We start from the raw sequence: 15,755 nt of genomic DNA, 5'->3' as shown, positions 1-15,755 counted from the left end.
CCTCATCAAAATCTGAGTCACTAAAGGAAACTTCTTTTCTCTTCAGGCTTTTCTTCTTTGGCTCAGCAGGAGTTTCCTCAGCAGGATTTTCCCTTAAGGTTGTTCACATCAATAACTTTCAAGTCTGCATCCTAGTCCTTCTCAGCAGACCCTTTATCCTCAAGATGTTCAGAGACATTTTTTATACTCTCATTAGATTGAGAGATCACATCAGTATCATGGATAAAAACATTATCAATAGCAGTTACTTCTGGGACTTTCTCCTTGTCAGGAACTAAAACATTGTCTGGAGACTCAGGTACAACAATGTTATCCAAATTTTACTGTGCTGCAGATGCTGTAGCATCATATGCAGCATCCTTCTCATGAACACTTTACTTATACATCTTTGAAAGAACGTAAAAACTTCGTAAACACTACTTCAAATGAATAAAGCGCACAAGCACAATCAAAATATTTCACCAAAAACAACAAGAGTTTGCTCAGATAAGCTCTTCTCAACATCAGTAAAGGGCTTACCATGAGAGGTTGTCTCATGACCTTTTTCACCTTCAAGTGCTATCACTTTCTCAGGAGAGTCGGTCACTACAAAATTATTGAAATCAACAGGTGTTGCAGATGTTGTAGCAGATGTGGCAGCATTATGTGCAGCATCCTGCTCAGGAACACTCTTCTGGACATGTTCCAACATGGGTGTAACATCTTCTTCTTTTCCATCTCCTACCTTAGAATTTGTTGAACACAGCAGGGGAGAACACAGCATACCGTCTTCTGACGAATACTTCCTCACTACAAGAAACATCCTTATCATCAACAGACACAGAATTTTTACCAAATCTTCAGATGTTTCAACATTTCCCATAACAGCGTGCATTACTAAATGAGTTGAAAAGAAAACTGCACGCCACACTAGCAATAATTGCTATAACTCTTCAGATAGGTAAACCTCAAGTTTGCCTTGCAATGTTTCAAATTGGGCTGCATCCAAGCCAGTTGTTCTTCAATGGCAGTATGCTCAAGAGTCACAGTACCTTCGTCAACAAGATCTCTGATAAAATGGTGCTTAATATCAATATGATTTGTCCTACTATGTTGAATAGGATTCTTTGAAATATGGATTGCACTCCGGTTGTCAAAATATATAGCATCTTGTAGCACATTATGCTCCAGCAACATTTGTTTCATCCATAATAGTTGAGGACAGCTACTGCCAGCAACTATATACTCTGCTTCAGTTGTAGATAGAGAGACACAATTTTGTTTCTTGCTGAACCATGATATAAGATAGTTGGCTAAAAAGAAACAAGCTCCGGAGGTGCTTTTTCTATCATCTGCACAACCTTCCCAAACAGCATCATAGTACCCTATTAACATAGAGTTCTCACCATGAGTATACAAGATCCCATAGTCACTAGTATCATTCACATACTTCAAGATTTCCTTCACCTGAGCTAGATGGCTCATCTTAGGTTCAATTTTGGTACTTAACACAAACTCCTTCAGTCAGCATAAACAGTCTTCAAAACATCCGGGGAAAAATAAATTCCCACTTCACACGAACATACATACCAGACTGATGACTCAACATCTGGCTTACTCCCTTTGAAACATGCATATATAGGAACACAAGTATACAAGCAACACCTTCTTCTTCCTGATATCCTTCTTCCTTGTCCATAGTGCCAGAAAGTATCTTCCCTGGAGCTCACCCAGATACAGAACAGGATGCCTGCTCTGATACCAATTGAAATTCTGGCAGACTAGTGAAAAGATGCTGCGAAAGATGCTACAGCATCTCGTACCAGTACAGAACACAATGGACAAGTTATAAATAAATTAAGTGCAGGAAGATAAATAACACAAATCGTTTGTTAACCCAGTTCGGTGCAACGTCACCTAATCTGGGGGATACCAATCCAGGAATGAATCCACTATAATAGCTCTAGTTCAAAGCCCTCGACCAACACCCGGTACTTGACTTCTCGCCTAGACACTACCCGTGCAATCCTACCTAGGAACCTCCTAGATAATGAGACCCCGTCCCAAATTCCCTCTAACAACACGTACTGTGTTGCTGTTCAAACAATCAAAGATGGAGACACCCTCCAAAGAAACTAATACCTAGCCAACACTTGACTAAGTTCACAATTTGGAGTTGCTTACAAGCTTCCTCCAAGTACAATACTCAACTCATTACCTATAGGTTTCTGAGTGAGGACATAGTGACCATCTCACAACCCGAGTGGTTCACTTACACCAACTCTCCTAGAGAGTGGCTCAAAGACACGAAAAACCCTTATGACTACATCTTGATGAACAATGGTTTTCGGTACACAAATAGGTCTGATTCTTCATCTATTTATAGTCTTGAATTGTCTTGATGTGCAAGCTAGGTTTCAGACCCTCACAGCTGGAAGTATTGCGGCCAGCCCTAAATCAAATTTGAAAATATAACCTTGTTTTGATTTATCGCAAAAATATAACATGTTATATTTTTGTTACAAATAGTAAACCTTCTTCCAGAAACTTGAGCAGCAAGGATTCAAATAAACAGCTGGAGTCTTCATTGGCCAGCTCAGAAGATTAATTTCGAAAATATATTTTGTGTTGTACCAAACAAAAAAAAAACGACCAAAAATATAATATAATTATATTTTTGTTTTAAATAACTTTCTTGAGGCCGACTTAAATAATTCTTGTGCAGTAAGTCTCGTCTTGCATATACACACGTGCTAGAATGAATATTTGAAGCAAATCTTGAACGAGATTGACAGAAAAAATTCTGCACTTAAAACAGAGCATCAGGAAGCTGTACGCGACGCTACAGCATCTTGTCCAGCATCTGACAAAGTTGGCTTTTGCAAAATGTAGCCAATCACAAAACCCAACAAATACCTTCAAAAGAAACAATAGAATGAGATCATAACGTATAAAAATATTATATTGCAAATTAATATTTTAAATAAATTATATTTTCAACACATTAAGAGTCAAACATAATTAATATAAAAAAAAAAATAAGAGAAATAATACACTATCTTTTCTATATATCACCTATCAAAAAAATTCTCTAACGATGATCTGAGATGCACAAGCACAATCATGCTTTAGAGCTGTTTAATGAATCCTCCTAGTAGTACTCTAGAGTTGATAGAGTTGAAGTCCATCATATAGCTATCTTACAATATTGGTCGAAACTTATCATCACTAACTTATGCAAGTTTTTTACCACAGTTTCTATAAGCTCTTATACGAGATTAATTATCTTTTTTATCCAAACACTCAAAATAAGTGTGAATAATATATAGTATGAAAAAATTGTATACAAGTGTAATCTATATATGTCTATATTCTTAATTATTGTCATGATATTTTCTAAAATACTTAATACTATCGATTTGAGATCCCCATTGACATTCTTATTAACTTGAAATGCCAAAGAATAATCAGTATGTTTTTAAAAAAAATTATATAGGGTTCAAAATAATAAAGTATTATGTTTAAGGGAAGATATATGAACACAAAGTAGTAACTCACGACGGTAGTGACACTGGCAGTCAAAGATATGATATCTCTGCAAAAATTACACGAATGAGTTTCTTGCCATCAATATACAAATTGACGTGTTGCTAAACCAAAAACATGTGTTATTTTTTAAAAATTATATACAAAATCCTTAGTTTAAGTATAGCTAAATTACTTATGTATAAACTGTGTATAAACTGACGTATTGCTAAATCATCACAATTCACATCCTTAAGATCTGCTCCATTGTTGTTATCTTTGAATAATTTGAACCTTAAAGAAAAATGAATATGGATATTAAAAATAGGATAACCTTTAAACTTGAAAACAAACCAAATAAAACCTACAATATGAATAGTTGAATACCCAAACATGTATGACTTTTTTTGCAAAAAGTCTCCATATATATGATAAAATCACCATGCTAGCTAGTATCTATATATACTTACTATGTCTATGGTTTCTTAATTTTATGAACGTATGTGTTTATTATTGGAATTCTTTGAGTCACATGGCATAATAACCTCCCTAATTATATTTATTGATATGTATTCATTTCATAAGGTGTGGGTAGATTGATTTTCCCGACTTTATGTATTCTTTCCATTAAATTGATGTCATTAGAGATATTTATTAACTTCTTTTTTTGTTTGTCTTTTAACCACCAATTTAATATGGTTCGGGGATCAGTTTTGTTATCAAGTGGTTCTAAGCTTTTAATATAATGTATTAGTTTTTTTAGATTTAATTTAATAAATTAAAAGTGATAATATTAAGATTTTAACAAAGATTGGAAACATCTAGGCCACTGCAATACTATTTTTTCATCTAGGCCACTGCAATACTATTTATTATCAAGTATTAGAATTTCTTTTGCTTAGCAGCCATTGTATGATTGTAAGTTGTAACGTGAATGCCTCTAACTCCATTTTTGGCCACACATTGGGACAAGGTACCTTAGCTCCAGAGAAGCTAAGTGCATTGAAGTCTAATGGTATAGAAAATGGTATTCAATGGATGATGTTTTGTGTGAGCTCTGTTAACTATTCTGTGTTGGTAAATTTTGAGAGGGTGGGGTCTATTTATCCTGGAAGAGGCTTGAGGCAAGGATATCCTCTTTCTCCTTATCTCTTTATATTGGTTGTTGAAAGACTCTCCGCTCTTATAAAAAAGTCAGTGGCTAGTGGTGACATTCATGGGGTGAAGATTTGTAGAGGGGCACCTATGGTGTCTCAGCTACTTTTTGTTGATAACTGCTTCTTATAGCACGGAGTTGATCATTACCTCTTTGCCTGCTTTAGACATAGCATTTCCTCTCCAAGAATTAATTCATTTCCACATGCGGTCCTTTATATAAGCAAAAGTGGCTTTCTTGCTTCTTCCCACCATTGACGATAGGTCGAGATATGTGCCGGTACCGAGCACATGACGAATGCCCATAATTCTAGATAAATCTTCTTGGGTAGCTTGGCTCAAATTTCGACTGAAAAAGACTTCTAATTTGGCCATATTTATCTCTTGACCGGTTGCTTCGCCATAAATTTTTAGAATATTCATCAAATGATTTGTCTCCTCCAAATTTGACCTGCAAAAAAGAGGAAGAGCTATGTCTAAAGCAGGCAAAGAGGTGATGATCAAATCCTGGTCTACATGCCCACCTCCAAACTCGGATTGGGACGCTTCAGACTCCCTCTCCTCCTCAAAAATGCAAATGTCTTCCCCCATATAAGGTGAGTTTTATTCTGCTCCAACAGAAAAAAATTGTTATCTAAAATTAAATTCATGGTTGATATATTTTGCCATGTTTTTTATATCATGACATGTAACCAAAAAAAAAATCATGAAGTGACATTTTTTTTTACAAATGAAGTGACATTTTAAATTGACTCCGTTAAAAACTAAAAAATCTATTTTATTTTTTTTAGTTAAGTAACTTAGTGACTATAATTCTATCTTTAAGGTCAATAAGTAGAATTTTTAGAATTCAAACTTCGAGTCATGAATGTAAAATATGATATCCTTATCAACGATTTAAACTTACATTAATGAAGTACTTACTCTTTTTTTTTGTCGGTTAAATTTTTTGGATATAACCAACAATTAATTAGTCCGAGTGATATTAAACTCAGGTAGTTAGTGGTTCTTTTTATGACTCTGAAAGAATTCATTTGGTGTATTCAAATGATAAGAGAGAACAAATATCCCACGAACATCCCTTCCCTTGTCTTCTTTTCTTTTTTCATTTTTGTTCTCTTCCATGGAAAAGGTATCCAAGAGAAAACATAATCAATAACTTACCAAAAAAATAGTAATGATAACGTCATCGATGATCATGGATGATCTTTTTTTTTTTAACAGATGATCATTGATCTTTCTTATTGTACTTTGCATTTTTGCACAACTTGTGCATGGTGTTTTTTTTTTTTTGTTACTATTTTAATTTTAATAAAATATTCTATTTTCAATGGTTAAAAACAACTAAAAATCAATCATTGACAACAAGCCTTACCCACTCACCCCATACACACTGACACAAACACACAAAACATGTTATATGTTTACGATATTTTATTTGTGGGAGGCAGCCCACATTTTTATTTTTGTTCACAGGAGATTAGAATGAATTTTGTCTAGTCTCTCTAAGCTTAAATCAGTTGGTAGGGACATCATACTATATGTGCAAGAGTTCGGGTTCGAACTTGGGACATTCTACCTATTCACTTTTAAGGTTGATTTTCTAGCAACTAGGTTACATGACAAAAAAAAAAGAATTTTGTTTAGGAATTTGTTTGGGAATATAAGGTGAGTTTTATTCTGCTCCAACAGATTTTTCTGCCCACGCACGAAAATATTGAATTTTTTTACCACTTATAATGTAGATAAAGCTACTTTCACATGAGATGAAAGATCCAACTAAGGCGAGTTGTATCCCACTCTAATTAATTTTTTTTTCGCATATAAAAAAAAAATAGAACTCGTAACCACATGTGATGTGGATGAAATTGCTTCCAAGTAAGATCGATTTAAGACGCCACAATCAAGAATGATTGATAAGTCAAGAACTGACATAATGGTAAGAAAGTCATCGATAATATTTATTTCGGTTCCAATCTAAAAACCAAAGAAGAGTCGTGCACCATTCTCATTAAGAGAAACTTGAATTTGAAACTTCTCAAGTGAGGTTACAAAATGCTTACTAAAGCAAAGCTTATCTTAAATCTAAATGAGTTATATATATTACATCAACTAAATGTAAGGAATCAAGGTTACTTCCCTTACACATGACATCAACTAAATCTAAATTAAAACTATTACAATTCCAACTTAAAATAAACAAAAAATTATTACAAATGTAATTAAAATAAAATAATGTTCACCATAAATTATTAAAGGAAAATGCTAAACAATTTGGGACACTGGTTAAAAAAGCAAAAATAGTTATTTGACATTGGAATTTGTACAGTCAACTCTTTAAAAGTTAAAAAAATGTTATTTTTTATTCAATTTTTTTTTCCTTAACCAGTGGCTAGCCCAGATGCACCGGTTAACATGACTCATTATTAAAATATGTATCATGCTCCACAATTCTAGATTTTTTTTTTATAAAAAATACCTTTATCTATAAGTTCTTTTGTGCATAATCGCTTTATCACATAATTTTATATTTTATGATTTTCATCTGCTTATTATTTTAATTTCTCTCTTTTTTCCAATCAATTTGGATTTTTGAATTTTCATAATCGAACACATCAACAAAAATCATATTTATTTAACGTAAAAAAGTTATCATGTGTATTTATAAACTACAATTAATTAGTTCAAATAGTCTGAAAAATTTCTAACTGAATAATCATCGACCAGATTTCATTTATCTTTAATCAAATTTTAGATTAATAGAATATCATTCTCATGAGATGAGAGGCAATGTATGTAGTAGAAAAATACAACTTTTTTCATGTGACATATTTAATTTAACATTCAAATTTACTTGAGCAAATAGAGAAACTCAATTAAAAGCCATATTGAATAGTAAGCCTTTTAGTTCTCTAGATTGAGAGATATTGAATAAGCACACCAAAACACCATTATTATTTTTCAAAATTACAACAAAATTATACTAAATGCAGAGACTCCCACATACACTGATAAAACAAATTCATTTTACATTATTTAGCTCTTCAAACAACACACAATTATTTTTTTAGTACCATTAATTAAGGCACATAAACACAAATAACAAGCACACACACTAGTACTATACTACAAATCACATGCTAGAAGAACCTTGTGATTTCAACTTAGGAACCCAAATGTAATTATCTGCTGGAAAAAAGTGGCACACTGAAGAACTTCCTGGTGTAACACCAAGAACTTGAAATGAAACATGACTAGGTGACCATTGTGATGTATCCATGTGACAAACCACCATAGCTTCAACTTTATCACCATTCTCACCCCCCAATAAAACTTTATACACCCTATTCTCACTTTCTTGACTATGACAATAAAAAACAGCATGAGGGTAAGGTACAGTGTGACAAGCTACAATTTTTGGAGCTAGAATTTCCATTAGAATTTCTACTATAGTGTAATTTTGAAAAGTAACACTTGATTTTGTTTTATGCAAAGTTGCATAAACTTGGATTTCAGATTTTGAACCAAGAACATTTTGTGTAAATTCAAGCATAGATTCTAATGAGGTAGCACAAAACTTAACTTCTCCTTTAATGGGTTTACTCTCACATTCCTTTAAGGTGTTTTCCATAGCCATAGCTTGTGGAGTGTTTGGAGAAAAAGAGAAGAATTTGAGAAGATATGTGAGTTGGTTTGATGAGAAAGGAAGTGATTCAGCTTCTTCTTTTGGCCATAACTTAGGTGAAGTTGATGGTTCTCTCTTAGGAAAATAAATTTGCATTTTTTTTCCTACTTTCAAATCTTTCAAAGTGAAGAAAACCATTAATGAAGGATCAATATTATGAGTCATATGATTATGATGAATTTCCATTGATTTGTTTTCTGTTTCAACCAATTCCCTTGCTTGGAATCCATAAGAACACTGCAAAAATTCAGAAAAGCTTAATTTGCAAGTGAGAAAAATGAACAAAGAAACAGAGTTTTAAGAGAAGTTAATTAATATAAATGTTTAACATACCAGCTTGATTACTAGTAGATGAAGAAGGATGCAAGATCCAATGTTTATGGCCATCTTTCTAACTTTCAATGTTGAATTCTTCACGTTTATCACTTGAGTTAAAGATACATAACTTAATAATAGGATCAAAATTTCACCTGAATTAGTTGAGGGTCCGAGGTTCGAACCCCAACTCCTACACATATAGTACGATGTCTCTATTAACGGAGTTAAACTCACACGAAATCATTTAACTCTTTATTCTATTAAGTAGTACTAATGCATCTCTCCTCAAAAGAACGGTGGATTTGAGTTGATGTGTTGCTAACTCACTATAAAAGCCATCGGCATTAGTAAAACGTTAATAGCATTTTTTTATACTCTAAAACGTTAATAACATGTAATGTAACTTCTTCTTTTTCTAGAATGGATAAATTTGAGGAAATAATGTTGGAATTTAAGCCATTAAATTTTAAATATAAAATATTATTTAAATTTAAAAGAAATAGTGTAAAGTTGATCAATGGTTAAAAAGTGAAAATTGAGGAAAATTGAGAGTGTCCATTTTTTTATAACAAAAACATGTAATGTAACTTACTTGTGATATAATAGATGTAAATATTAATATTTTATGGACCTCTTGTTCCTTAACCTAGCTTAACTAACTGAGCTACCCATTCCATCTAAATTTATTCACTTGATTTGGCTAATTGTGTCGACATTTACGACTATAAAACATCCGTAGTAGTTTCGTATTATTACTTTATTGAATTAAAATTTTTATGTATTGCAACACATAAATATAACACAATGATTTACTGTATATCACAATAATAATGATAATATACATGGATCATATTGGGAAGACACTCCCTAAGATAACATTGAGCCTAACGCAAGTCAAACTGCTCATCTTCAAAGTATATGAGCAAAATGCATTATCTTTGTCTCTTCTTTTATCACTCTCACCATAACTCTTTATCTTTCTTAATCTCACTCTCACTTAATTATCTTTTTATTTTTAATAAAATAGAAGATTGAAATTAAGAGCAATAGATAATCAAGAAAGAGAAGGAGAGAAAAGAAAAAAAATAATAATTTATACTAATTAACAAAAGGAAAATGCAAAAGAGTGCTCTCGGGTACTGGTTAAAGATATAATTATGGAAATTTTATTTCGCAAATTATGCATTCAGTCTTTTAAAATGTATAAAATTATTCTCACTTACCATTATTTTTGTTAATTTATTTTCTTTTCTAATATATTTAACAAGTACCAGAAGACACCGTTTAGCATCACCTTTAACAAAAAATACATAAATATCAATTTCAAATCTCAACAGAAATCGAGAGTGGGTAGTTTTTTTTTTCTTTCTTTTAGTTTTTTTTTTCTTTCTTTTATTTATACTCAGAAGTGGGGGTGGTTGAGACAAATCTCAATTGCACTTACCCGGGTGCCATTTTATACGTGCCAGGCTAATATGTGCAAGCAACCAACTATATAATTTGTTTATGGTCACAAAAAGAGCAGACAAAAACTAGATAAAATACTTCAATTATTTCGAAAAATAATAATACAGTTATAAATACAAGTTTTGTCATGCATGCTGAAATTATTATCTCTTCCTTACCAAAAAAAAATTATTATCTCTTCTGATCTTTTAAAAAATAATATGCTTTAGGTTTATTGAATATTTATATTTATATTTTATATTATATTATAAATTAGATACATCAATTATTCAATAAACTTAAAAATAAATTTTTATAAAAAGATTATCCGACTAGTATTTTAAAAATTGGATCAAGTATTTTATTATTTTTTTATATTTGCATATTTTACAACAACGTCAACGTAAAACTATATGTTATATAATAATGTGAATAAAAAATAATTGAAAATAAGTCCGCGTGAGTTTAATTCAGTTGGCAGTAACATCATATTTTATATGTAAGAGTCGGAGTTCGATCTCCGAACACTCTTAAAAGTAGAATTTTAGTTAAAAATAATTGAATATTGTTATATCGATATATAATCAGTTAAAACGTGGAAAATCAGTTAGTTGTGAAATTAGTTTAACAATATTGTTTTGATTAAAAAAAAAGTTAACAATATAAGCTTCAATAATTGAAGTATGCTTTATTATAAAAAAAAAATAAAATTGAAGTATGTATGCTTTTTTTTTGCCATGAAGTATTGTATGCTTTAATATTGTTAAAAAAAGAAAAACTGACGCACGTGGTGTGGTCACGTGCTATCTATCTCTCGTCTCGTGAGTTTGAGTATCTAGCTCTATAAATAAGTGATTATCTTAGTTAGGGATCATTCATCCAAGACAGAAGTGAAACAGCCAGGATTCAATTTGATTGTTAAGATGAGACATGCTTTTGCATTATTACCTCTCCTGCTTTTCTTGGTATGTTTCCCTTTTCGTCCTTTTTTTTTTTTTTTTTTTTTGACAAATTCCTTTTCGTCATCTTAGTTACTACTCCTCTTTTAATATATCTTGTTCTATGAGTGAGTTTGATTTGTAAAACAGTAAGTATTGGACAGAATAATACATGATAATATAGTTTATCACAAAACTGTACCGAAAAGATATAGGGCTATAATATCTTTATATTCGAAAATAAAATGAGTATTTTCGAATTTTTCATAGTTGTACTGTGGACAATAAGTTGTCATGTGGTTCGGTGAGGGACAAAAAATCTTGTTTTTGTCTTGTCCCTTGCTACCTAATTTGTCCAGTCCCATAATCAATTTCAAATCAAATAGGATATAACAAAAGTTATCTAGTCCTGTCTCTGAATTTTAGCAGATAAAATGCACATTATATTACTATATATGTATATCCTCTAAAGTCAGATTCATTCCATTTATTTATTCTTTTACATATTATTGTTAATTGATGAGAGACATAAATATAAGTGGAAGATTAGTAGATACTAGAATCCACTTGTAGCATATGAAATGAAAATATCATGACAACTAAAAAGTAACATATTAAGTCCATAAAGATTACTCAATTGGTAGTTGCATTCAAATTGAAATGTAGGAGTTTGAATTTAAATTGGAATTTCTTCACTTACTTATTTAAAAACTTAATATATATGAATTTATTAATTTCTTCACGACACTGGTTGAGGCAAAACTCACCCGTCTTGCCCGATTGTTTTTCGGTGATGTACGTAACAAGTACGTAAAGAGTACTTTTTATCATTTTCCTTCAAAAATTTATATTGACCATCCGTAACATTGTAACAAGTACTAAGAGCTAACATTTCCCTAATATAATATAAAGTTAAATAAATTTTTGGTTTTTATAAATATCTCAAATTTTGTTTTTAGTTTCTATAAAAAATTTCAGCAATTTTTTGTCCTTCAAATATTTTTTGTCATAACTTTTGGTTCCTACTTTTTAATCAACTTTTGTGTACTTTTATATTTTTGAATGATTTTTTGTATTCATGTTTATAATATTATAAGAACCTCTCCCACAAAAATTTAGAATTTTTTAACATAAAATTAATTATTTATGAATTTTTAAGCGCAAAAATTAACCTAAAAAGCTCATATTTAATTCAACCTTTGTTAAAAAAAAAATTAAACTTTTAGAAGAGAGATTTCAATGATGTACTAAACATGACCGCGAAAAATAAATTTAAAATTTCATATAATATACACAAGTTGACTGAAAAACAAGGACCAAAAATCGTAACAGAAAATATTTAAAAAACCAAAACAAAACTTACTGAAATTTTTTATATGAACTAAAAACAAAATTTGAGAAATAAATATATATTTAACCCTATAATATAATAAAAGAGTTGTATAAAATGGGTATATTTAAAGGCGAGCCTTATTATTTTTAGCACATTTTTATAAAATATTTTATTTGTTACTATTTTTTGATTATTATAAACTTTAGTCAAATAAAAAATGTTTTATTAAAAATTATTAGAAATCCTGAATTTGGAGTTAGCAGAGATCAATTTGGTGTGATTATTATTTTGTTCTACTTTTAGTTATTTTGATTACTTTTGTGTGGTAAGGCTCAGCTCTCACATGTGCATTTTTTTTTTCTCTTTTAATTATATTATTAGAGGAGGGATCCGTTGACTCTAGGAGTAAGTCTCCATTGACTTACTCCGCTTAATAATTCGATATCAGCATTATATTTCTTCAATCCGACCGTTGAATTCAAAGATCTTATTGAGTAGATCAACTCCACAAATTTTTATAAAAATTCAAGAAATGTAGGTATGTATTCGGACCATTGAAATTCAACGATTTTTTCAAAAGTTTGTTGTACGTTCAATTGAAGTTATCAGAAAAAGTATCAATCAGTTTTGAATTTTTATAAAAATTTGTGGAGTTGATCTACTCAATGAGATCTTTGAATTCAACGGTTGGATTGAAGAAATATAATGCCGATATCGAGTTATTAAACGGAGTAAGTCAATGAAGACTTACTCCTGGAGTCAACGGATCCCTCCTCATATTATTATTATGAGTTATATGTATAAGATGAGTTATGAGTGTTTAAAAATACCAACTTAGTTGAAATGTTTATTCAATTCAATTCTTAATGCCTAAATATTCTTAACTTATAAAAAAATATGTTGTTACTAAAACTGGTAAGTGGTCATCTTCAGACTATTGTTTAAAGATCAATGTTACATTGGCACAAAATAATTATGGGTATTTTTGGTTAAAAATAATTTTTTTTGAGTCGGAGATAGTATGAGAAAACACTTTACATAATTATTTTAAGTACACATTTGGACCAATGTTCTTTTGACTTATTATTATTTGTTGCCATAAAGTTTGCAGCATCTATAGAATCAAGAAAAGATCTAGGAGAATACTGGAAATTGATCATGAAAGACCAAGACATGCTAGAGGAAATTCAAGGACTCCTTATCGCCAACACTAAAAAAATTCTCAAGCCGGTTGTTAAAGACACACAAGCCAACCTAGAAGTGAATGTGTTTAGAGAGGATTTAGAACCAAGACCAAATATTTCAGCATATGAAGATGACACTAAGGAAAACAAAAAAGATTTCAAAGATTTTGAACCAAGACCAAATATTTCAGCTTATGGAAATAATGATATTGATGTTAAGGAAAAGAAGAAAATTGTCAAAGATTTTGAACCAAGACCAAACATTTCAGCTTATGGAGACAATGACATTGATGTTAAAGAAAACAATGGAACAACTAAAGATTTTGAACCAAGACCCAACATTTCAGCTTATGGAGAGAATGACATTGATGCTAAGGAAAAGAAGGAAGCCACTAAAGATTTCAAACCAAGGCCCAACATTTCAGCTTATGGAGACAATGACATTGATGCTGAAAAAAAGAAGAAAGCCACTAAGAATTTTGAACCACGACCCAACATTTCAACTTATGGAGACAATGACATTGGTGTTAAGGAAAAGAAGGGAGCCACTAAAGATTTCGAACCAAGGCCCAACATTTCAGCTTACGGAGACAATGACATTGATGCTAAGGAAAAGAAGGAAGCCACTAAAGATTTCGAACCAAGGCCCAACATTTCAGCTTATGGAGACAATGACATTGATGCTGAGAAAAAGAAGGAAGCCACTAAAGATTTTGAACCACGACCCAACATTTCAACTTATGGAGACAATGACATTGATGTTAAGGAAAAGAAGAGAGCAACTAAAGATTTTGAACCAAGGCCCAACATTTCAGCTTATGGTGACAATGACATTGATGTTAAGGAAAACAAGGGAGTCACAACTAATGATTTTGAACCAAGACCCAACATTTCAGCTTATGGAGAGAATGACATTGATGGTGAGGAAAAGAAGGGAGCCGTTAAAGATTTTAAACCACGACCCAACATTTCAGCTTATGAAGACAATGACATTGAAGTTAAGGAAAATAAGGGAATCACAACTAATGATTTTGAACCAAGACCTAACATTTCTGCTTATGAGAATAATTACATTGACATTCACAACTAATGATTTAGATACATATGATGTTGATGAGAAAAATGAGGAATTCACAAAGGATTTTGAGCTTAGGCCAAGTCTCACTAAATATGATGCATAAATAAATGGAATAATGATGTAATAGAATCAACTTCAATCAACGATGTAGCATATTTAAATAAGTTGTTGCGTTTATGTATTAAGCTTTTTGAATAATTATTCTTGTAAGGTTAAGAGATTGGTAGTAAAACTTCTCGTTATTAAATAAGTTGTTGCGTTAATCAGTTTATGTATTAAGCTTTTTGAATAATTGTATTCTCGTAGGATTAAGAGATTGCTAGTGAAACTTCCCGTTGTTTATCAAGAATGAAATGCTTCTCTAACATTAATACTTTGGCATACATGATACATCTTAAAATATTGGAAATTTCTTTTAGATCCGTCCACACCTCGATTCTTCTTTTCTAAAGCACACACCAAAGAACTTAGCTACTTTTTTTTTTTTTTTTAGCATACCACTGCAACATTTATAAAATATCACTACAATCATTCACATTTTATAAAATAAAATATCACCACAGTATTGCTTTTGATGATAGATAAATATTGAGACATTTATCTCCATATTGAGAGGAGAACAAAGATATGCCAAAATCATAAAATTGTCCCTCCAATTGGTAAGGTTCTCAAATCATTTTTCTTCACACTTACTTTTAAATGTATTCCACTTATTTTTTAAAATTTATCCTTGGATTCAATCTTAAATTTATAACTACTTATATAATATAACACATTCAAATACTTCAATTTATGTAAGTACTTTTTAGTGTACATATTCAAACGTAAATAACTTATTCAATATAAGTGCTTATAAAGTAAGCGCTCGTGTCATAAACTTTATAAGTATTTGTATAAGTTGTTTATCCAAACAAGGCTTAGGTATCATTTGAAATTTTATCATCCTACAAGCCTTTAGAAAAAAAATCACAAAAAGATGAAATACTTAAAACAAATTTCTCATCTGAAGCATTTTTTTTTTATAAAAAAAGCCTTTAGAAAAAAATCACAAAAAGATAGCATACTATAAAAAAAAAAAATTAGTTGCTATAAAAATAATTTATTAAAACAATAT

The 15,755-nt window shown here is 30.8% G+C and overlaps 2 protein-coding genes across 2 annotated transcripts; one reads left to right on the top strand and one right to left on the bottom strand.

The window, feature by feature from the left end:
- Positions 1-7,591: 7,591 nt before the first annotated feature.
- LOC123899233 (BURP domain-containing protein BNM2A-like) lies at positions 7,592-8,976 on the bottom strand. The gene is made up of 2 exons (XM_045950313.1): positions 8,678-8,976; positions 7,592-8,581 (listed from the first exon to the last, which is right to left on the bottom strand). The coding sequence occupies exons 1-2, from the start codon at positions 8,858-8,860 to the stop codon at positions 7,793-7,795; spliced, it is 972 nt and encodes a 323-aa protein (XP_045806269.1). The 5' UTR covers positions 8,861-8,976; the 3' UTR covers positions 7,592-7,792.
- A 2,011-nt stretch (positions 8,977-10,987) lies between these two features.
- On the top strand, positions 10,988-14,904 carry LOC123899232 (serine-aspartate repeat-containing protein I-like). Its single transcript, XM_045950312.1, has 2 exons — positions 10,988-11,073; positions 13,484-14,904. Exons 1-2 carry the CDS (start codon positions 11,032-11,034, stop codon positions 14,651-14,653), a joined length of 1,212 nt encoding a protein of 403 aa, XP_045806268.1. The 5' UTR covers positions 10,988-11,031; the 3' UTR covers positions 14,654-14,904.
- Positions 14,905-15,755: the final 851 nt, after the last annotated feature.

Source organism: Trifolium pratense, linkage group LG7, assembly GCF_020283565.1.
Source record: "Trifolium pratense cultivar HEN17-A07 linkage group LG7, ARS_RC_1.1, whole genome shotgun sequence".
Lineage (NCBI taxonomy): Eukaryota > Viridiplantae > Streptophyta > Magnoliopsida > Fabales > Fabaceae > Trifolium > Trifolium pratense.
Note: the sequence above shows the minus strand (reverse complement) of the source record. Positions and strands in the feature narration are given on the sequence as shown.

Excerpts from the sequence above, each read along its gene's own strand:
- LOC123899232 (XM_045950312.1), top strand. The coding sequence starts at position 11,032 with ATGAGACATGCTTTTGCATTATTACCTCTCCTGCTTTTCTTG. Across the intron at positions 11,074-13,483 it reads TACCTCTCCTGCTTTTCTTG|TTTGCAGCATCTATAGAATC; the intron begins GTATGTTTCCCT and ends GTTGCCATAAAG.
- LOC123899233 (XM_045950313.1), bottom strand. The coding sequence starts at position 8,860 with ATGTGTAGGAGTTGGGGTTCGAACCTCGGACCCTCAACTAATTCAGGT. Across the intron at positions 8,582-8,677 it reads ATCTACTAGTAATCAAGCTG|TGTTCTTATGGATTCCAAGC; the intron begins GTATGTTAAACA and ends GAATTTTTGCAG.